This window comes from Chamaea fasciata, unplaced genomic scaffold (genome assembly GCF_029207755.1).
Source record: "Chamaea fasciata isolate MVZ Bird 193981 ecotype frontalis unplaced genomic scaffold, bChaFas1.0.hap1 SCAF_2, whole genome shotgun sequence".
In the NCBI taxonomy this organism is placed as follows: Eukaryota; Metazoa; Chordata; class Aves; order Passeriformes; family Sylviidae; genus Chamaea; species Chamaea fasciata.
This window is the reverse complement of record NW_027094087.1, coordinates 41,458,906-41,482,325: the sequence shown is the minus strand read 5'-3', so window position 1 is coordinate 41,482,325 and position 23,420 is coordinate 41,458,906. Positions and strand designations below refer to the sequence as shown.

At 40.2% G+C, this 23,420-nt stretch overlaps 1 protein-coding gene across 11 annotated transcripts in view; it reads right to left on the bottom strand.

Moving 5' to 3' along the window:
• The window catches only part of GRIA4 (glutamate ionotropic receptor AMPA type subunit 4), a 219,464-nt gene extending 198,846 nt beyond the window's left edge, over window positions 1-20,618 (bottom strand). For 10 of the 11 annotated variants that reach the window (XM_066175756.1, XM_066175757.1, XM_066175763.1 and 7 more), the window contains exons 1-2: window positions 20,140-20,618; window positions 18,844-19,002 (exon numbers count right to left, since the gene is read on the bottom strand). In XM_066175756.1, coding sequence (XP_066031853.1) covers window positions 18,844-19,002; window positions 20,140-20,227 — 247 coding nt within the window. In that variant the 5' untranslated portion in view covers window positions 20,228-20,618. Of the gene's footprint in view, window positions 1-18,843; window positions 19,003-19,434; window positions 19,710-20,139 lie in introns of those variants that run through there. The other variant, XM_066175767.1, reaches the window with a different exon arrangement.
• Window positions 20,619-23,420: the final 2,802 nt, after the last annotated feature.

The window sequence follows — 23,420 nt, the reverse complement described above, 5'->3', positions numbered from 1 at the left end:
CCTGGTTACAGCTTCTGAGGGGTTTGGACTAATGGATCTCTGCCAGTGCACAGCTAATTTGAACTTGAATCCATGAAAACTGTTTGCATCACCATTTTTCTTCAGAAAAGGGTCCCATAGGACTACCATTTGTCATGAAAAACCACATCTGTTTGTTGTTTCATTATTTGCTTGTTTGTTTTGAATCTGCTGCTTAAAAACTTTGTTGAGGAAATGCAGAAAAAAAAAAGAAATAAATAACTTTAATTTACACCATTATTACTTAAACTCCAAAAATTCATTCCACTCTCTGGAAACAATTGTTTCCATACTTCAATTGTTATTAAAAAGTCAGCACAGACATAAATTTTCCTTAAAAACAGCCGAACAATAAACAGAAGAATATTTTCAGATTTTTTTTTTCATGCAGAGATTATTGTGTGAGGAGCTTATACTATATATTTAATAAATTATTAAAACAAAAATTAAAAACAGGATAGTAAAACTGTTCTTGACATTTGCAATCACGGAATTAATTTTCCTGGGAAACCCTGTGCTCCATGCTCCAGGAATATACCCTTTAAATTTGATGATAAACCAACCAGCAATTGTATATCCCACTAAAATTAAATGACAGCTTTAATGTTTCTAGGGAAAGTAAAAGACACTGTTAAGGCTATAAACTTGTTCATGACAACACAATAAGATAAAAACAAGAAAGCATGCAAGATTTTTAAATTTATTTTCATAATAATAGATTGCCATGTAATAGTTTATTTGCTCTTTAAAAAATTCCAATTTTTCAGACAGAGCATTTACAGAGAATGAAGACAACCATAAAACACACTCGTCATGTAGTTTCCTACACCTATTTCTAAATAAGTTAGTGGCTCTCAGACTGTGTTCCATCTGTCAAGAAGCTAGTAAAGGAATTTAGTGCCTTCCAAGCCTGCTGGCAATTGGCTCCTTAGCCTCAAGCAAATATTTTACTTTGTTTTCCCCATTTGTGAAATATTTGTGCTTTGGCCTGAAGAACAATGAAATGTCCCGAATGCCTTGTTCAGCTAACCATTTTGAAGTAAATATGCTTAACTTTACACATACACATAACTGCAATGACTTTGACATAACAGGTTTTCTTGAAAAAGCACAAAAAGAAACTTTTTCTGAGATGAGCCTTGAAGAACATCTGTAACTTGTGTTTAAAAGTGGAATTGCTAAAAGCATATTGGATGAATCATAAAGTAATGATAATTTTCACTTGTAGCTTGGCTACAAATAACTTGTAACTGATAGGGTGTAATGTCTTTCTGAAGTATAAAAGTGCCCCCTTAAACTCTCAAATACGGGGAATAGGACCATGCCTGACATGATTAAACCATTTATTTTCTTCCCCTAAACTTCTTTGTGCATTTTCAGTCTTTAAATAGCAGATCACTGCTGATGAAAAAATCCAGATAAAATGAAATTTCTGTTTGGCACATATATTATTAAATTGCTGGAGATTGGACCTCAGGCCATTTTGCCATGGTATTTCCCTAGGAGATGCTATTGTACACACAGCGTACATAGCTGAGCATTGAATATTTCTAAAATTTGCAGCTGTCCTGGAAATTATAAAAGAAGTTGGTTTTGGCTGATTTAACTTCTTTTACAACCAAAATTGGAACCAGAAGTTGATAGCTAAAGTCACTTCACCAAACTACTGACTCTGTAATTGGGTGAAACCATTTATGTGCTTCAGCAGAAACCCTACTGACCTTTTTTCCCTAGACAAAACAAACTGCTTTTGACATTTGGTGATTTTTTTGGGAGAAAAATTCAGTCCTATTTTTCAGAAAAATGAGAACAACATCTGCCATTAGCTTTCTGGCTGATGGAAGAGTGTGTGCAGTCAGCACACCACTCCTGGAAGTAAGACACCAAACACCTGATCAGTAGAAAATGCAGGAATCATGGACTGGGTTGAATTGAAAGGATCCTGGAAGACTGTCTAATTCCAACCCCTGTGATGGGCAGGGACACCTTCCACTAGACTAGGCTGCTCAAAGTCCCACAGCTTCTACGGGCACCCAGGGCCAATGACTCACCATCCTCACAAGAAAGAATGTCCTCCTAGTATCTCATCTAAATCTTAGCATAGCTTCCAGGAGGACCTGCTCTGTGACTTTGTCAGCCAGCAAGGCAGGTGGGACTCCCTGGTCTCTAGCTCTCTGTGTCTTTCTTTTTTTCCCCCTTTTTAAAAACTGAGGTTATATTTCCCCTTTTACAGTCACGAGGAACTTCACCTGCTTGCATATGATTTTATAAGTAGGTGTTTCCACAGTAGGCAATGGGGTAGCTGGCATTTTTTGACTTTTAAAAATTACAGGTACCTTTTTCATTCAAAATCTATGAATTATGTTCCCAAGTAACCTGCATCATGTAGAGTAAAACAAGTTAGTGGCCCTGAAATTTTGTGCTCCCCGAGACTCTCCCAACACCCAGGTGTTGGGACTAACAGAGGCCACAGAGCATCCCAGCCAAGCCCTCAGTCAAAGAACTACCCCATTTAGGAGCAAGGTAACATATATCTGACACTAAGCCTCCACACAAATAGTACATTGTATTAAATGTCATTTCCATCCTAAGTGTCCCAAGACACCTCCACAAAAAAAGAAAAAAAAAAGGGATATTATGAACAAACAAAGAATTTCCATTTTCTATCTTCCACTACATCTTTCATTTAATATGGTATTTCAAGCCACAGGCATATATACTGCAGAGGTGCCATTTATTCACCTTTAGGTTAAAAGCATTCCTAGCTATAATAATTACCTCTAATGATCTAAAATTATGTGCTCGTCATTTTCTTATAGCTGATTACTTCTCCAAAGCCAGCCTGATGGTTAGGCAATTGTGTGCTTTGCTATCTAGGCTCAAGTTACAGTTGAGTATGTGATATACTGAATATATATTACACTTCACACATGCTACTTTTAATTAAGCCTGAAAAAAACCTGTTGAAGCTGGTGACCATATGTTAATGAGAGAAAGACTGTGAAAAGTTCATTACCTGAACATGGTTCTATGTCATTAAATCAATGCCATTTTGTCTATCATACCACCCAAACTGATAAGCAATTCCTGGAATATTTATCATTATGTCAGTTAAATTTATATCTTCAAGAACAAACGCAATGGACATGGTTAAGAATGATTTTATTTAATACATGCAAAGTTTCAATGGTTGCTATTAAGTAACTAGAGAAATATTTGCCACAGAACATGTATAACATCATGGCTGATCCTGTAGCTTTTGCATTCATTTTACTTAGAGCTCAGTTTCAGAATTCTGAACATTTGTGATGACTATACATTTGTCCTGTTTCCAGCCCCTCTTCCTGGAATGACTTTGAGAGTTCAAGAAAAATAGCTGCAGCAAGACGAAATGGAGGAGAGAAAAATTCTACACATTCTACTCCAGCTTCTATTACCTATGCACACCATCTTCCATTTATCTTTCTTACACTGCAAAGCCAGCCCAGTCTATTTGTCTACCTCCTATTAATGAATTATGAATATACCTGATAATTAAAATTCGGTATTTACAATCCTGGCTGTGCAGTGGCACAATGTGTGATTCAAAGCTGTCACTCTGTGTTAAAAGCAAGGTATGCAGATCTCCAGGTCTCTGGCAGCATTTCAAGATGTCCTGCTAGAAACACTTAGCAGACACTCTCTTATGACATGGCCACAGTGTATTAACCTTGAAGAGCAAGAAGAAAACCCACATAATTTCAAGGCATACAAACAAGCATCAGTTATTTTGCTTATTAAAAAGTCTGAAAGTTTCCCTCTGAAATCACCTATTTTTAGCGTCACTTATACTCATCTTAGTACCTGCAACTGAGCTTTTAACGGCAGAACTCTCCCTGCAGGAAGCCTGAAGCTGGTAATATGATTTTTAGGTTCTTACCTCTATGGAAGAAATGTTGATGCCCTCTCCAGCCCCGCTGCCTGGCCACCCTCTCCTGTGGGGATGTAGGTGGGCAGCCCCATGTCTGGAGCCCAGCAGCTGGCAGGCAGCCACAGAGGTGGGCACTGCTCCACACAGCTGGAGCTCAGGGCAGGCTCGTTCCATTACTCCCAAAGAGCTGCTGTACAATTTTACCAGATAAACCTCAGGCCCATCCGGTAACCAGCCCTGCCTGTCCCCAGAGTGCGTAGACATCCCCTCCCCAGGCCCAGTCGGGATGGGACAGTGGCTGCAGGACAGGGGCATCCCGCAGGGAGGGAGGGGATGCCACAGCCCTGCAAGGGAGAACTGACACATCTCCGGTGGGATCAGGCAGCAGTTCCTCCGCAGGGTGCTAATGACCCGTGAAACAGCATTAATCCAGCACACCACCTGTCCTGGTGTGCCTCGCTGAAATGGAAAGTACCAGCTCTGTCCACATTCACCCACTTTGGAGTTCACTTTTTCTTTTAAGATTTATTATATTTATGCAAGTGATTCTTGGCTATTAGTTTTGAATTTGAGATAAAACAAAACCACCAAAAAACCAAACAAATAACAAACATCCAAGCAAAACTATCATCCCAAGCATATCTGAAAGATCACACCTGAATGCTCACATCTCTTGCTCATGCTTGATCACGTCACTGACCCTCGTCTTACAAGGACATGCACGTTGGAAGGACATGTTCTGCCCCCTCTGCAGAAGGACTTTCCTTCAGGACACAAAGGTCTTTTTGACTAAAGAATGCAGAAAACACAGATGGCAGATATAACAAAAATATGCCATATATATAAATATATAAATTATGCCTGATGGTTGGCAGGTTCCTTTCATAAAGCTTGGTGGATGTGATGGCCCCAGAGGGAAGGGAGAAGGAAGGGTAACACCACATCTGGCAGTTCACTGGGCCTTGACTCCACTCATCTCGTGCTGCCTGTTCTTGTTTTTCCAGAGTGCCCTTGTTACTGCCTAGACCCCAGAGGTCTGCTGTAGCCTCCTGAGATCCAGAGTGTGATGCAGAGAATGACCACAGACAATGACAGAGGAGCAAGAGGGGCAGAACAAGCTGCTTAAAATCACGATCATCCTGTGAGCAGTATGTAGAGTGGGACAGAGGTGACTCACTAAATGCTTCCACAATGCATGTGCACATACCTGAACATCAGAAAACAATAATTAAGTTGAAACAGATATGAACAGCACCTAAAATACAGTTAAATACACTAGTTGCTGCTCAGGGACAAATTTCACTCCAGTTTCACATCTCTGCAAATTCTGAAAACTGCCTTAAGTCTCTGAAACCTCTCTGGCGTCCCCATCCTGTGAGGGACAGCAGAGCATTGAGCCAAAGCTTTGCCCCACGAATTTCTAGCTGCTCATTTTTTGTTCTCACACTGGGTGCTCTAAATAAGCAACTGGATGAATATTACCACAGAGTTATTATTTCTGTCATAATTTTTCAAAACTACCTATATGAATAACTGTAAGCCAAAGTCCTTCAGGGACTGTCATAAATCCAAAAGCTGTCTGAGTGCTAGATTTAGTATTTCAATCATAGAAGTGTCTGAAAGTAGTACAAAAACACATGCACAGAAGCATAGCTCTCTGTCTGCTATACACATTTACACAGACTCAGTTACAACTAGAAATTAACAACTTGGTCTAAGTAAAATAACTCCCATCCAGGCTCCCAACAGAGTATTGGAATCTGCCTTGCCAGGATGTGCAATGCTTAAAGTACTTTAAAGCCTCTTCCTGAAAAGCATCTCCTAAAGGTTTACAGTTCTCCACATAAAGCCAAAATACAGCATTTTAAAGGTATTTAAATGTTTTATAGAGCTTTCTCTACACACAGATGGGAGAAACCAAGTAAGGTGTTTTTGCATTTATCTGCAGCTCAACCTAAGACACCATCCCAAAATGCTGTAGCGTACCCTCAGTGACCTGTTCCTATTATCCCAAACCTCCTTTCTTGGGTACAAACACTGTCAGACAAGTGTATAACTTAAAAGTTATAAGTAACAATTCTAAGGAAACAATCCAAGCTCCAAAAATTAATCTGAGTAGAGGCTGTACTGGACGAAATGTAGATGCAATAGGAAAAGGCCCCCAGTAAGGACAGGGTTGCCATCTTCTGCTCTCCTCATGTCCTTAACAAAGCCAAATGGAGATGGAATTAGCTGGGTAAACACAGCAGTGGCAGAAACAAGACACTTCAGCAAACTTCTGCTGTAATCCTTTGGGACCACTGTAGGGGGCTAAAATTTCCAGGGGATTACAGCCAAACAGACATCAGGGACCAAAAATCTTTTTGGTGAGGATGAAGAGAGTGAGAAGTATTACAGTATAACCTCTGACGTTGCCTTCTAATGCAATGATGATGAGCAGTGCTAAGCATTTTATCCAGTGTGGCACCAGGAATGGACACATCCAAGCTGCCCTCAATGGAGGTCTACTATGGGTAACAATTGGCTATATAGGGAGCAGAATTGTGGTACATCCTGGATTTTAGGAAGTCTGAGCCATTATTTTCTCTCGAAGTCAAGCATCAGGATAGACACATTAAAGGAAGTGACAAACAAGTCTTTCAGTCACCCATGCTACAGATGCAGGGAGATAGCTTCGTTCCTGTCATATGACAGGTTTTGAATGCTTCCATCTCTGCTGAGAGAGTTGAGAAAAAAAAGGCAGATTCCCACTAAAATCTGGAATTGCTCTTTATTCTCAGTGTAGAAAGTTACAGCCTATATCAACAAGTGGGAAAAAAAAAAACCAAAACCAAAACCAACCCTTAAGATTTTTAATGATTTTTCTATTTTTGACTCAGTGAAAAAACTATAGCACCATTTTATTATGGTCACATACCATAAGGAACTTACCATCATCACAGCACTAACAATAGGTACAAAGTTTTGAAAAACTGACATTGAACCTTATAACTTTAGTTAAATGTGAAACACTTTCACTGGGGCCAAGAAAAGGCCCCAAGGGATTTTATTTCAGCAGATAAAAACTACTCACTTACTGTGCCAACAATCCAACAGTTTGCAGACAATACTTTCCCAGACAGGCAAGCAGTATGTTATTATAAAGCACATCTTTTAAGGAATCAACAGGTTTAAAGCTACACCTGTGTGTTACATTTTTGGTGGCACACACTTCACCCTCTTAACTAGTATTTCTAAGATGTACATGATGTGCAGTCAAGAAAGGAAAATATCTTATGTAAGCATGCTCCCTCTGAACTGGAGAGATTATCCTTTAATGTTCTCCTGTCTTTTATAGGCACAAGAGATGAAAAAAAAAAAAACCCCACTTCTTCATGGTGCCGATTCCTCTCATTCACATTCTCTTTCACGACTTCATTTGTGCAGTCAATGGCTCACAGACGTGAATAGGAAGGTGGCAGTACAGCCTTGCTTTACCATATCAAATACAAGGAGTAGGAAGGTGAGGCCCTGGAGAGCAGGTTCGCAAGGTGATGCTGCTGGCAGGGGATATTCACACCTTTTCAAAGGGCTAACATTATGCTGGATCTCATTTTAATCTCACAGACACTATATAAGAGCAAGTAACTGCAATAATTATTATTATCCTATTATTGTAATTGCTCAAAGGATTTTCTGCTAGTCTCCCTTTAGCATAGTATGTGAAAGGCTGACAAAGAAAATGTGATTAAGGTGTGAAGCTCTGGTGCCTTCCAGCTGTTCTGAAGAGCAAGAGATTCCCATCATAAACAGTAACTGAAAGAATGATGGGCTTTCTGGTCCTTTCATCAGGAACAGTAGTCCTTCAACATCTGTTAGAGACCCAGAAAAGAATGGAGGGAAGCAATTCAATTCCTCTGCATGAACAGGTTTTTGAGGTACAGCACCATCACTCTCTCAAAGTGTTGACCATGCTGATTTGAAGTCCAAGTCTGACTTGGGGGAGTAAGACAGAGATGGAAACAGGCAGAGTTTTTCTGAGGTCATACAAGGATGCAAATTCTTTTTTGTTTGTTACCAAGAAGCAAATGTTTTATGCTCTTTCCTTTTACTGCCTTTCCCTGCAGTAGTTAAGCTGACAGTTATCTGCAATCAATACACAACAGGAGCTAATAAGCTGCTGTGGCTTCTGATGCTGAACCCAGAAGCCACAACAGCCTGTCCCTAGCTGTGGGGTAGTATTGGGACATTATGACTTCACTTCTGAGATGCCAGGATCCTCTTCAGTGGTGCAGAGCATGGGAAGCACCATGTCAACTGCTTCCACTGGTGGTGCTGCTTGAACACTGTTCCTGTTTTGTCATGTAAAGCCAGGGCATGTAACAATAAAAACCAAGCAGAAGAAGATAGCTGATGGAAGAGAACAGAATTTTCTCTGTGTCTCCTGGAACAGTATTTTTTAGTCTTGTGCTATTCCGTAACTCCTCCTGTGCTTCACTGGACATCTGGTCTAGGTGTTACTTCCCCCTCTGTACTAAGTTTTCAGCTTGGCACAACCACATGTCCATCTTAAGGCTTTTAAAAGTCATGTCAGCTCACACCAGCTATAATCCCGGTTCATAAGCACCAGCCACACCTTCCAGATGTTTTCAGAAGCAGAAAATTCCCCATGCAGCTCCACGTCAGTCTGTTCTCTGAAACCTCTTTCCCCAACACCAAGTAATGGTGTTTATTTAATACACAGCTCCTGATGTATCTTAAACCCCTTCTCCCTCCCAGCTGGAGGTCAATGAAGGGCAAAGAGCAACTTCAGGGGCAAGATCTCAAACTCTACATTTAAAGTCCTTACTCTGGGTAATCTCTCATTTCTGAGCTCCAAATCATCTCACACAGCACCTGCTGAAACCTTGTAAATTATCTGCTGCACACATGCATTTGCATTAACTGTGCCTGTTCTTTTTCTGAGTTATCTGAAAACACTTTACATTTTCCAGCTGATTTCAATAATAACTGAATAATAAAGAATTTAAGTAAAGCATTTAATGGACAGAGTGGTAGTAAAGAGAACGTTGTAAATACAGCTATTACTATAACAATAACTAATGGTTGAGGTCTTCTGTTACTATCTGTCCCTGTTTTAGTGACTCACGGTATCAGGAAAGAAAGGGTTTGTCCTTTTTTATTCTTTCCAATATATTTGCTATTCAGAACAGTGCAACAGATCATGAAAGACAGCTATGGGAGCACTTCTTGTATTTCTTTATTCAGTCTTTTGCTTTCTGCAAATATTCTTGTGTTTTAAATCTCATTCATCATCATGTTTGTGTTCAGGCTGCAATCTTGTCCAACACACAAGGCAGATGAAACTAGGGATTTCCAAAGCTAAATTCATAACTCTTGATATCTTAAGCTAACAGTCCAAAGCCTCCAGGTGAAAGCAGTAATAGATTCACATCCTCTGTGGCTCATAGAAAGTGAAATATGTATAACATACATGACCATTAAGTTGTATTTGTAGGTAGATGAGTCTGTGAATACAAATAAAGGGGATTAGCAGACATTTGTTAGCAAAAATGTACTTATTGGTCTTGGAACATATTTACCAACCTTATATTACTGTTGCTTCAAGCCACAGTCCCTGCTGGGGTTAGGAGATGGTTTTTTTCTTATGAGAGAGAAAAAGCCCTATAATTTGTGTACACCCTATGTATTTTTCAAGGGAACTTGAAAAAGGCCCCAGTAAGTCCTTACGTGTCTTGCCATACCTAAGCCATGCTACTAAGGGTGTCCCAAGCCACCTTTCTGTGCTGGCAAGACACAGTTCCAACCATCCAGAACAAACCTCAGGGGCTCTGGGAGCTGCACAGCTCTGAAAACTGGATGAAAGTCATGCTGATTATGGTATCCCTCTAAAGTAAAAGCCAACAATAAACCCAGTAGACTTTTTCTTCCTTGCCTACTCTTTACGGCTCCTACATTCAATACAGATAAAAGACATTGGGTGACATATCCAAGTGACGTGTTGATGACATGACAAATTTTTTTCAGCCCTCAAGTCAACACTGGATTTATTTGGAAAAAAAAAATAAATTACAGGTTGGATAAAGGTCTTGAGGCTGGCTGACAAGCATCTTGATGGGTGACCAAAATGGTCCCACCTAGCCTTAATCTGTGAACATTACTGCATGCTACCCACACTCCCATTTACTTGGTAACCTTTCCTTCTTTATTGAAGTAATGATGCTCATAGCCATCAGTCAACATTTCCTACCCTGGACTGCTTTCACATCTTTCCGACATCATCTGTAAGGAATTGTAACTTGGATCACTTCCATTGGGCACTACAGCTGGCCTTCCAGACACACACACTTTCATGGGATATATGTAATCCTGCAGCAGATGCCATTGAAGGTCCTCCCAATACACCTCTAATGCTCTTTTTCTTGGACCTTTGTTTGTACCTCTAGACAGCAACTCTAATTATTAATTAATCTTTATAATAACATCATACAGCATTACTCCGCTGCTTTGACCACCTGAGAGAAGCACTGACCAAAGATACTGATTTTTGAACAAAGGAGCTGAGAAAGAAAAACCCCTGACCAGCTCTCAACTGGAGGCCACACAAACAGCTAGATACAGAGACAGTGTTAACAGGGTGTGCCAACAGCCCCAAAAGACAGCTTTTTACTTGGCTTGTGCTTTCTACTTGGAGGAAAAGTGAGAAAAACTCCTGAGTCAGCCAAGAGCTCATGACTATTGATTTTTAAAGGAAATTATCCTCCCAGCTGCAGTGCTTTTGAAAAGTCCCCTCTTAAACACTCTCCTCAGTTTAAACAAATGAAAACTACCAAGGCTGAAGGCCTTTATTAGCAAACCTCTCCAGGACAGATCCACAGAGAAAACCTGGAGGAAATCACTGAAAGAAGACCCTACACCACTCTGCTGAGACTGACGGTCTTCCTTTTTCCTCCAATCAACTTAGGTGAGAAAACAGCTCAGTTTATTGATAGGCACATGCTTTCTAAAAAATATTATAGGTTTTTCTCCTGAATTTTACATGAATGTATCTGTGTTTGATAAAATCTTTTTCCCTCATAATCAATGTTTTCCAGACCTTAACACAGCATCATCCAGATCCATATCTCACGTTAACTTGTTGCATGAAACACCTCTACTGAACATCATGAGTATTAAAGTAGTACAGGAAGCGTTAGGGGACAAATAATATGTTATATTTTGTACTTCCTTTCTACAACAATTTCCTCTCTTTCTACTCCTTCTATCTTGAATATGTATTACAGGAATTGCTTTACCCACTGGGAAAACAGATCTGACCCTGACAAGGTGACGTCAGTGAAATCTCGAACAAAAAGAAATCATGGAATGGTTCGGGTTGGAAGAGAATCTTGAAGATAATCAAAAATGAAGCATAATGCATATTTGAGAAAGAAATTAACAAAAACAGAATATTGTTTATAATTCCTAAATATTTTGCATAATAATTTCTAATACTAACATATGCATCACCAGATGAAAATTCTGTGAAATTTGTGGCAAGCAAAGCATAAAGGCCTCAATTCTTTTCAGCAATTAACTCTCTACCAGTGAACTTTCCTAAAATTTCACCAGGCATATCTGAACTTTACATCAAGAACATGTGCAAATAAAAATGAAGTGGCAATTTTATGGGTTTAAAAGATCACACTGAAAATACACCACAGAAGCCATTGGAAGAGTGTACATGCAGAAATGGCACAGGATCTACCCCACGGAGGGTCTGAAAGCAGGAAACAGAGAGCAGGTATGAGTAAACAGTAAATAATTATGTATTTTAATACATCTTCAAAATGTGTTTAAAGCCTATCCCCACAAATAGAAAAAACACTTTCACTTTTCATGAGATTATTTATTAGACTTTCTCTTGGGTTGTATTTGTATTTACAGGAAAAAACAACTGCATGTTGGCCATGAACATAGTGAAAGGTACTGTACAAGCCTGGATGCCTCAGGAGCAATTGCTGCATATAAATACAACATTGAAATAGCCTTTTTTTTGAAATACAAGAAAACAGTAGCCCAACTTACTTTCTTTGTAAACAGGCAATTAGGTACCAGGGGTCCAATTGCTAAACATTTTGGTTTTTGAAAATAATAGGAGTTAAGCAATTTAATATGTTCAGAAATTTAAACTATGAGATGAAAAATGAGAACATATTCCCCTCGCAAATAAAATGGATTCCTACTACTTCTTTTTAAGAGGTTCCAATCTGCAATCACTGCTCAGGTAGAGCCCCCATTTAAATTACAAACAGCTCTGTCTGGGGGAAAAAAACCTGCAGGACTAGGGCCAGTGTTTGCATTGGAATTTGTTAACATTAGCATAGCTGGTCAAAATCCAGCCATTACAGTAGCTTTGTTGTAAGTATCCTGGCATTCCCACAAAAAACTTAGCAAGTGTCAGCTCTGGAGGAACTGGTGGAGAGGAAGGACGAGCTGGGCCTTTTCAATGCATTGCCAGGACAAGGGTCATGGGTATGTGTCACTCCGGTTCCACCCTCTTACCATATGGAACATGCAATTATTTGTACAAGTCAGGCAGACTTCATCTGCACTATGGGAAAGAGCAGGCAAGAAACACGGTCCTCAGAAGGAAGTAGCACTACTGACAGAAGACACTTGCTCCATGCAGTATTGCACAGAGGAGGACCGATTTTCCCAAGTGCTCAGCAGTAAGCAGTTCCCAACAGGAAGGCAGGTGCTGCTAAGGACTCTGAAAAATACTAGAACGTCTCTGAGTGACAAAATGTAGGGTAGCCTTTCTATTTGAACTTGGGTGCCTGAAAGCAGACATCACTAATATAAAATTTTTGAGATTACTCAAGATATAACTGCATTGACAAAAAACTGAACCCACATCAGCATTGATAAAAGCCAGTAAGATCTTTATAAACCATAATAAAACCCAAAACCTACGTAAGAACCTGAACTAGATAAAGATGTTAAAACGTCTGAGAAAATTATTGAAAGTAAAGCAACGCCAAAATTTCAAAACAAGACACTGTGATCAGATACTTTAGAATAAATTTATTCTCCAAAATTCAGAACAATTCTTCATTTACATAGGAATAAATTACCTAGTTTGACTTTGTGTCCTACCACGCAACTTCGGTATGCCCACCTCAGTTGCAGAAGTAGACTTGGTGCTGTACTACTCCGAAATCTTTGCCTCAAGCTAAGTACCCAGGGCAATGGAAATCCATAGAAGAGGCCAATCTTTCCCTGTAATACATACTGGTGCAATCATAGGGACATCTTCACTTTTGCACTAGCACAAATTTCATACCCTTAAATCAGTCATATGTTAAGGGAACAGGAACTACGAGAACTGATTATTTGGTCCAACATGTTCAAATCCAAAGAACTTCACCTGCTCACAATCTGAAATTGCACGATTTGTTGTAGGATCTAAAACCCTTAAGAAATCAAAGCAGACGTCTTCGCCTCTCATGAACAAACAAGTCTCAAAACAATCAAGACCTAAAAATGAAATGCATGAGTTATTTTGACTAGCATACAAACTTAGATCACGATAAAGCTGAAGTTAATCAATTTAATTTACTTGTTAAAATGCTTTGTCCTACACAAGAAGTACTGCATGTACTGCCTTCTGCAAAAGGAATGAAGGAACACAGTCTTTCTTATTAATCCTCTGAAATGAACATTAAATTATTTCTATAGGCTACGATAAAGCTTTTGAGTTTAAAGTTTTAGCCAGTCCAGTAACGTGCTAGGGAAAAAGTCATGTTTAATGCCAGGGAAATGGATGTTCTGAATTTTGAGGGCAGAAATCTGACTGCATGTCAGTGAAGACCCCTCATCTATTTTCCCAACAATAATCTTGAAAATTAAAACCAGACTCTCATAGACTGGAGATATTGGCAGTTGATCTCTCTGTTGTATGGCTATTTACAAGTATCACATTTACAGCTATGAAACTCTTTGAATATGGATGCTCTTATTTCTTAAAATAAATACAGAATCCTTCTTATGGCAGATGACACCCAAGTACACACACATTCTTTGATTCTATCAGCAAGTGCTAATAATAAAAACGTTAAGAGAAATTGTTTTCAATAATTGGAGTCTAGCTTGAGATAAATTCCATGTATTAAAGCAAAACACTCACTTCAAAAGGATTCTTGTAATCAAACCTATCTTAGAAGGGTAAAATTTAATCCAGTTCCATCTTTCTAGCCAAGTGGTATGCTATTTGCTTTTGCAGTTAAAACTTGGCTGTATGGTAACTCCCAACACACTCCAAACTACATCCTTGGGAATAGCAAAACACCATTCAGCTGTATGAAACCTCAACTTTCTAAATAAAGAACACCACGGTTTTAAATGACACTGATTATTCAACCAAGGTTACGCTTCTTTTGCTAAATTGAGTTGTAATTATAAAGCAGAATTAATAACCAAATTTAATGAAAATCCCATTATGGTGTAGCTGAGTAAATCAAAGTTGAAACTGCGGTAGGTAAAATGACAGATAGTCACAATATAAGGGCAGTAGTATGTGTGAGTCTATTTCCTCCTTTCTGGAGTTCTCAGCTGAAAGTTAAGTCCAAAAGGACATTGCCTCTCCCCTCAGTAGCAAGCATAAGACCAGAGACAAAGACACAGAGAGGTGAGGGTGACAAGGGAGGCTCCTGTCTGTCCTCAGTAGATCTTCCCCAGAAACTGCATTCCCACTAGTGAGGCAGAATCAGGCCCTCCAATTTCAGGTCATCAACCCCACATAAATCTAGAGGGCACAAGAGTCAAAGACATTAACTCTTGGAGAAAGAGGAAAGTTATTTCAAGATACAATTTTTTTTATTTCCAGTAGGCTTTTATTCTCATCCATATGACACATAATAAACAAGGTTATGTTTTGGGGCTTTGCATCGACTGGGATTAAAATCTAGTAAAAACAGAACAGTGCAAAAGAGGAAGAAAGTGTCTCATTTTCCCTAAATTACACTTATTAGGTATATATTTATCTAAGAATACACATGAAGTCAAACAGACTCAGAGAGAAAAGCTTTACTTTTAATATAAAACACCACTGAAAGACTTGAATCAATCTGTCTTCATCCCCTTTAGCCTAATTCTGTGCAAGAACTTCAAGTTGCTACAGATTAAGGTTTTATTGAAACTTCAACAGAAAAATTCTCAACCACAAGACATGAGTTAAAGGCAAATAGTTCTTTGCAAAATTACAGCACTACCTCTCATAAGTATTCAAACATGTTTAATGTTGACTGTGTTGCTGAGGTACACTAATGTACTACGTCTAATATACTATATAGATGGTGCGCAGAGGGAAGAAAATTATTTTCCATTCGGTTAAAGAATAAATATATACAATTCTCTCCAAAAATCAATATATTGCTCCAACATCTGAAATCAAACTGAATGCAGGTGGATTTCTAATCATGAGCAGAATTTCCTGCTTATAAGTTGCAAACCAATGTATGCATATAAAGAAATGTTTCAGCTCTGGTGTATTGTGTTCTGATGAGGAAGAATCTTGTACTATTCATGTTTTGGAATAATTTCAGCTCTGTCAGTACGACGGATTCTCTGAATAATGTATGTAGTGCAAAAGAAATGAACAGAGTTTAAATAAAACACATAAATGTGAAGGGAAAAGAAAAAGGATTGAACTCTCCAAAGGGATATAGATCAGATCAATTTTGATAACTCACAACAGATTCTATCTGCTAAGGCAACCTGTTTCATTTGCATTCAAGATTTAAAACAAAAATACTAATGATCTAGGTCTGTCTGAACAAAACAAGAATGCATAAAATAACCATTGGAAATTAGCTATGACATTGAATACACTAAATTATTCCAGTTCCAAAAGTACTCCTGGGTGAGCATTTTGATGTATCTTATTTACCTAGTGAAAAGGAAAAAAAACATTAAAGTTTTGCCGGTGTTGCAGTGAGTTACCTGCTAGTATGCCATCCATAATCCTTTGGAATAATCTGTCTACTGTCCCTGACACATGCAAAGGGTCAGGCCCTGAATCTTCACAAGTAACCTCTGCAGCAAATGGAAACAGAAATAGAGGAAACGGGTGATGTCTCAGAGCTTAATGCTTGAACTCACATGAATATTCATCTTGGTCCAGCAGCTCTAAGGCTTTTGTACTGTATATTTGGGGACACGTGCTCTGAGTAATTTCTACACAAATAGCAAGGTCCAAACCCACTGTTTCACAGCAATTCAGCGAAGAGTTTTCATTTCATATTACCATGAAATCACTGAATTCAGAGCTGATGGTGGGGGTTTCTTTAATTAGGTTAGAAAAAGTCACACATCTGCGCTTTAGAGGCCTCTGTCAAGCCAGCAAATTCAATCACATGGAAGCCAGTGTCCTCCAGCTATCAGACAATTGATTTTTGCAGGACTCTGCTAACATTTAGCTTAAGGAACATGAGATATGTTCATTCAGTTGTCAGTTGGTTTGCCTACGTTTCATTAGGAGAATATCTGTCGTTTAAAAAATATTCTTCAGTAATAAAATGCTTTTAAAAAGAAGTAGTGAGATTATTGGCAAAGACTGCAAAACATGAAATAAATGCAAACCTGGACTAATGCAATGTGGGTTTAAGGGGCAAGCAGAAACATAAATAAGGCCTTTAGGATTACTTCTATTTAATACAGACGTACAGAATTATATGAGCACACACACACAGAAGTGTATAAATTTAATTTTCCCTTTCTTCACTTCCTCCCCCCATACTACAAGGATTCATCATTTCTAAAGCCATTAAACACTTTGGAACCAAAACTAGCTTCAGCTAAAAGAGGAAAAAAAAAAAAGGAGCAGGTTATATGAATCACTATTTCTATAAATGACAGCAAACATAATGGGAGAGGTGTTCCTCAGTTAAATATAAGGCAAAAATAACATAAGGTGCTTGGAATGAGAGAAGAATCTGCTGCAAATAGTGTAAATGAGCAGAGTTTTGGGCAAACACTCTTTGAATTTAAGGTGTTTAGTTTTACACAGAAAAGTGGTCCAATTTTAGACAATTTTAAATTTGTGCAAATCAGAATTAATTCACTAACATTAAAACAGCAAGACAAAGCAATATCATTAATCCAAAAAGTAATAACAGCCTGAGAAATTGTCTGAACTAGATGCATAGGCAGAGGCTAGAACAGACTTCACCTAAAGCTACTGATTTTAGTACACAAAAATTTTAGTCCCATCCTCTTCTAGTAAAAATTTAAGTTTAAAGAAGGTCTCCATGAATAAATATTATCAGAGCCTGCAAAAGTTGACATGAACTGTAATATTTTCTCAATGAACTACACCTGCACAGACTTCATTCCTTCCACTTTCAAAGCATGTTTTGAAATCTTTTTACCTTATGGAATTTGATAATGATTTCATGCTAAACCAAACTAATCCATTGCTTAATGCAGAATTCACTCTTTGGGACTGGGACATCAGTCTACCCTGCATAAAATGAATGGAGCCATTTTGGCAGCTCAGAAGCTTTTCCTCTTAAATAAGGTGGCAAGGTCATCTGAAACTTGAAGTAGCAAAGACTTGTATAAATAAATGTAGCAATCATGCAATAAATTATTCATGAGAACCGCACAGCATATTGTATGTTTACATATTAAAAAGTGCCACAGAGATGGCAGTGGGAAAGTGAAGCACAGCATGTATTTTAAAGGCAGGATAAACACTAAGACCTTCTCCAGTATGCTTCTATTTTAAACTCGCTCAGCAATGTTGCTTAGTGCATCTACTTCCAGAGGCAATTCACTCTTGAATGAAGAAAACTTAAGAGCTACAGAGGAAAACCTACAGAGTCCTGAAATATGAACATCAAAGTAGTAACGTACTACAGTCTTCAGCTTTGCCCCACTGTATTCCACTGTCTTACATAATAACATGAATTCATTTTAAGAAGCCAGACATACACGAAAATAAACAGAAAAAATGCTTTGCCCCCCTCAGAGACTGGGCGTATCTAGCACACGCTTTAACCACTGGTAAAGACCCTGAGGTGACTGAAATGTAGCAAGTCCAGCTAATTATACATCACTTTTTTAAAAATAAAAAATAAAGAAATTTTATGTTACCTCATTTGTTAAGGGTATTTCCTGCTCTGTCTTCCTCTCATTGTGTATGTGCATCTGTGTGTATGTGGGGGTGTGTGTGTTTATAAAATATATAGCAGGATGAGAATATTTGTTCCAGCTGAGGTGGTCTGTGAAATCAAGTAGATCAGATACTAACTTGATTTGGCACCAATGTATGGATGCATAGAGACAGATCCACAGGATGTATGCATTACGAAATGGTAAGAGACATTTACAACCTAGAATATAAGAGCAGGGCTGCCTCAAGTGACATCACCAGATCAACTGCAGCGTCAAGCAAGTCAGATATATTATCCTGCACACCACTGCTTCCCTGTCTCCTTTCCAGCCATTAGAAAAGCATTTGGGAGCACAAACATTTTCATATATTTTCTAATACATGCAAGGCACAGCATGCACAGAAGCAAACAAGAGTAACTGAGGGGTTTATGTACTTATTGAGACATTCATAATTTTTCTTTACAACAACAAAATTCATTTCCACAGAAACCAGGAAGCAAGAAACTACAGTAATGCTATAGTTTACTTTTTACTAAAGTAAATGTCACATCAGGTTAGTTAGCAGAAGGCAGGAGAGGGGATTTTGCTCCACTAAGGAACTAATAAGGACTGCTGCCCCTTTTGCTCTTCTGCAAAGGGTATCTGTACTGAAGACAGACTTCCTGATGTATTTATAATGCAAGATAACGATGTGGTTTCCTGTTCTTTCCACTGCAATTTACGCCTAAGGTGGTCAGATCACTGGCATGTTTACTTACAGGCATTTGTTACAGCGAAGCTGTTAGCTGTTTCAATGTTGTCTACATGAGGAACCAAATTAAAAGGTGCTTCGGATGCATTGGGGCTGGTGTTATGAAGAAAGATTGCTAATCGAAAAGCAGTGTATTCCTGATCTGTGTTCCTGATGAAGAGACCACCTACAAAAAACAGAAAAAAAAAAAAAGGCAAAAAGCAAAAGAAGCTGGGTAAATCATTTGCAAGCTACTTACTGCCTTGTAAAACCGAGCAACTGTCTCACCCAAAGCTGCACAGTAAGGCAAGTCCTAAGACTTTAATGGATAAGGAACTAATCGTATTCATAATCACAACCACTGTCTTTAAATCACCGTCCTCAATCGATTTTAACCTCCCTGATGCATTCAAGCGTCTTTTCTGACTTCTCGGTTTTCAGCCTTTCATACATAAATACCCAGATTTGTCATGATTACAGTGACCTTTTAAAGTGTTTAGCCTCCATCTCCCTGATACCGAACACACTGGTAAATCAGCTGCTCAACAGCCTCTCACATTAAGTGGCGGGCTGATTAAGCGGAACGATGCTTTCTGGATTAAAAAAAGGGAATACCAACTCGGCATAGGATAATCCTCACTGAAGAGGAATATAATGAACTTTGCTCCTCTGCAGACATGTGCAGGCAGGGAGCAGCTCAGCCTTATTAGCAGCATCTTTACAAGTCCACAAGAAATGATGCAGTGATGGAGCTGAGCTGGAAAGAATTCAGATAGCTGCGTCCCATCTGAAACACGTCCGAAAAGAGGGAAGCAGAAGGCGATGGGAAAGGGGTGAGGATGGGGCACAACACTACAGGGAGACATCAACAAAGCCCTAAACTTTCTAAGTACAGAGAGGAACGAAGGACGGTGTAGCCTTTTATCCCCCCATCCCTGCCGGCTACCGCAACCTCCGGTGCCCAGGACTCGCCATTCCTTCGATAGTCAGGCAAAAGCAAGGCAGTCGGAGGGGGCTGAAGCAGCCAAGGAGCATCAGCCCCGAACCCCTTCCTGCCCTGCCGATATCGCACAGCCGGGGCTGGAAGGAGTTCTGCACAAGATAAGCATCCTCCCTCCCGCACGCGAACGCACACAGAAATATTTACACACACAGACACACGGAGGCACACATGCAGAAATACGAGGATGATTCGTGCAGGCACGGAAATGGGATGGTGCTGGAGGAGAAATCTACAAAAACTGCCTTCAGTGCCTGCTTTCCAACTCACTTCGCAAAGGATTGAACCCCTGGACACATGCACGCAGCCCAATGCAGCGCTTACCTATTTGCACGCTGCTAGGAAAAGCTCCCATTGCTAGTCCCCAAAAGCCAGAAAACAACAAGACAAGCTGTCTGCAAATTATCCTCATCTTCTCTTCTGCCTCTCTGTCTCGCCTTCTCCCGCTCGCTCGCTGGATGCTGCTCAAAGAGGCATCGAGGGCGAGGAGGATATACACAAAATCAGGAATAAAAAAAAAAAAATAAATAAAAAAGGGAAGGGGGAGAAAAGGAGAGGTATCCTCCTTTTTCTTTTTTTCTTTCTTTTTTTTTTTTTTTTTTTTTCTGGTGATTTTGTTTTAGAATTTGTTTGCTATCCTCTCCCTCTCGCGCTCTGCCTCTCTCCCGGCTGCCGCTTCAGCAAGCCATGCCGCCGCGGCGGATTTTTCCCGCAGTCTCCATCGCCGGGGAGCGGAGTGTGTCCGGCTGCAAATGTTGCACATGCAGAAGATGGTGGTGAGTTTGGCGGCGGGGGGCAGCGGCTGGCGGAGGCGCGGCGCGGGCGGACATGCGCCGTGCGCGCCCCCCGCCGCCCGCACCGCCGCGGGCGGGAGCCGCCGCCGTGCGCGCCCCGCTCCGCCCCGCGCCGGCCGCAGACGCCGCGTTTGCCTTTATTTTTTAATTTTTTGGGGGGTTTGTTTTTTGATTGGTTTGTTTTTTGGGGTTGTTTTGTTTTCTTTTGTTTTTCCTCGCCCCCCCCCCCCCCGCCTTTTTCCTGCCGCTCGCCCATCCGCGGGCGCGCAGCGTGGCGGAACTTTGCGCTGCGGGCGTAGGGCGGGAGGGCCAGGCAAGGTCAGCGCCCCGGGCTGGGCGCGGGAGGCTCGGCCACCGCAGCCCATCACTGGGGCTGCTGCTATGAAGTCTCCAGGTATTATTAATGAGGGTGGCTGGGCGGATGTGCGTACGCTGAGCGGCTGCGGAGTGGGGAGCGCGGCCGGGCTGGCGCGTCCCCCCCTGCCCGCGGGGGCGCTCCGCTCCGCGCGGGAGCGCCGGGACCCTCCGCGGTGCCCGGCTTTGCGGCAGAGGATGGAGCGCAGGGGCGAGAGCAGGGGAGCGCTCAGCGCTGTGGCACTCATGCCAAAGGCGGGGAGAGCGAATGGAAAAGAAAACTTCACTGCTCCTGTGCCGCCTCCGTTTCGCTGTCTTTTTTTCCTCCTTTTTTTTTTTTTTTTTTTTTTCTCTTAATATTTTTAAGTGGGGGGGGAAAAAAATTGAGCTCTTTTACTGTCTAGTCCTTTTTTGGTGCCTTTGAATTTCTATCTTCAAGCCTTGTAAGTTTCCCAGAGGAGATGCCAGAAGTCTGGGTCTATTGCAGTTAATAATTAAAAGATATATATATAATAAATGATAGGTAATGAAATCATCCAACAATAGCTGTATGTTGGAGGAGGGAGCTTCTAGCTTCACGTGTGGCTTTACGAGGTATTTCTATCAGTCACAGAGCATGACTGGAGTTGCAACAGCATAATTTTAAAATGTTAATTGGCAATGTGAAAGAATATTGATTTTTTTTTAGGCTGAACTTTGTGGCTCTGCTTTGAAACACACACATTTGCTCCAAGATCAGAGTTTTGCTTCTTTTCACTCAAGTTTACTTTCTTAGTTTTTTACTGCACCTTGTGTCGTCGAACTGTCCTGTTGGAGGGTGAAAGACAACCCCTCTATTTGCTGCAGAGGGTGACAGTGATTTGTGAAGAATGTGGGCTCAGCATCTACCACATGGGAGAGTAAGCAGAGAACATTGAAAGCAGAGATGTATAGACAGACAGACTCATCAGCGTGGATGTGTCCAGCTGTGTGCATGACTCTGTGTGTGTTTGGGAGATGGCAGAGTTCCTGTAAATGAATTACTTTTTGAAAGATTTCTTTGCAGATCAATGGCAAACAGACTTAACTTGCATTTCAGAATACCCATTCCTTTATGTTTCAGTAAATCTTCTACTTCTGTTTACTTTCCCTTCACGTTTTCCAGTCTTCTCTCTGAAACAGCAAGCTTGTTCTTCACATTATTTACTCATCTCTTTTTATGACCTCTGCTTTTGCTCTTGCTTGATTTTCTTCTTCCTTGCTTTGCCTCCTTTGTCTTCCTAAATGGCCCACAAAATTTGGTTCCTCTTTTCCTCTAATTCTTCATTTAACTTTTTGACTTTGTAAACCCCAATTAAATCAGCGAAAATGAGATAATATTTCCATAGCTGGCTGGTTCTTGGCCACTATGAGCAAGTGAACTTGGAAAAATATTTAGTTAATTTGCTGGCACATATGCATGTGAATTCATGCAAAAGAAGTATTGAATACTAGGATTTCAGACGTATATCCATATACTATGGATAGTATGGCTAGCATGCTTGCTGAGCTGAGGAATATGCTTTGGTCTTTTTCAAACACAATGGTAGCATGTTAATTTAAATTTAATTTGAGAGTGCCCAAGGAACATACAGTGGTCTAACTGGATCTGACCAAGAGTCTCACCCAGCGGTTCCTACATCAAATCTGTAATTTCTCTTGGAGTTGGACAATGTATTTTACAGAAACATCCAATCTTGATTTAAAGACTTCAAGAGACAGGAAATCCATCACTTCCCAGGGTAAGTTGTTCAAGTTGATATCTGCTCTCATTTGTTAAAACCTGCATTTTTCTGGCTTTGGTTTCTAATGTTCACTGTCAGAGATGAACCCAGTATTCCTGTTATGATGTCACTCAGTGCTATTCCTGGAAATAACCCCATCCCCCCCTTGACAGACCCTTGCTTAGTCAGCTCAGGATCATTTTGGCAGCTGTGGAAAGCAGAGGAAAGAAAGGGGATGAGGCCATACTACAGCAATTTTGTTTAAAAGACACAAGGGGGAAAAAAATTAAAGGATTGCAGTATCAAGGGGGGAAAATCCTATTGCAGTGAGTTTTGAGATGTGAATGGCAGATGATCAAGTAACTGATCACAATGTTTATCTTACAGAAGAACTGAAACAGGAAAGGTAACAGGGATGTAATCAGGATTAAGGCTGGAGAGGAGGAAAGATGAGATAAGATTTTAGATTCTCTACAGCTCTGGTGGGTTAATTTTGTCTGATTGCCAAGTGCCCATGAAGCTGCTCTCCCATTTCCAGAAGGGAGGGGTTGAAAAATAAGGTGAAAAAGCTGATGGGTCATGGTAAAGACAGGGAGATCACTCACCAGTTACTGTCACAGGCAAAACAGACTCAAGTTGGGTAAAGGTAATTTAGTTTATTGCCAGTGAGGGATAGAATAGGATGGTAAGAAGCAAGGACAGAACTATATAGACA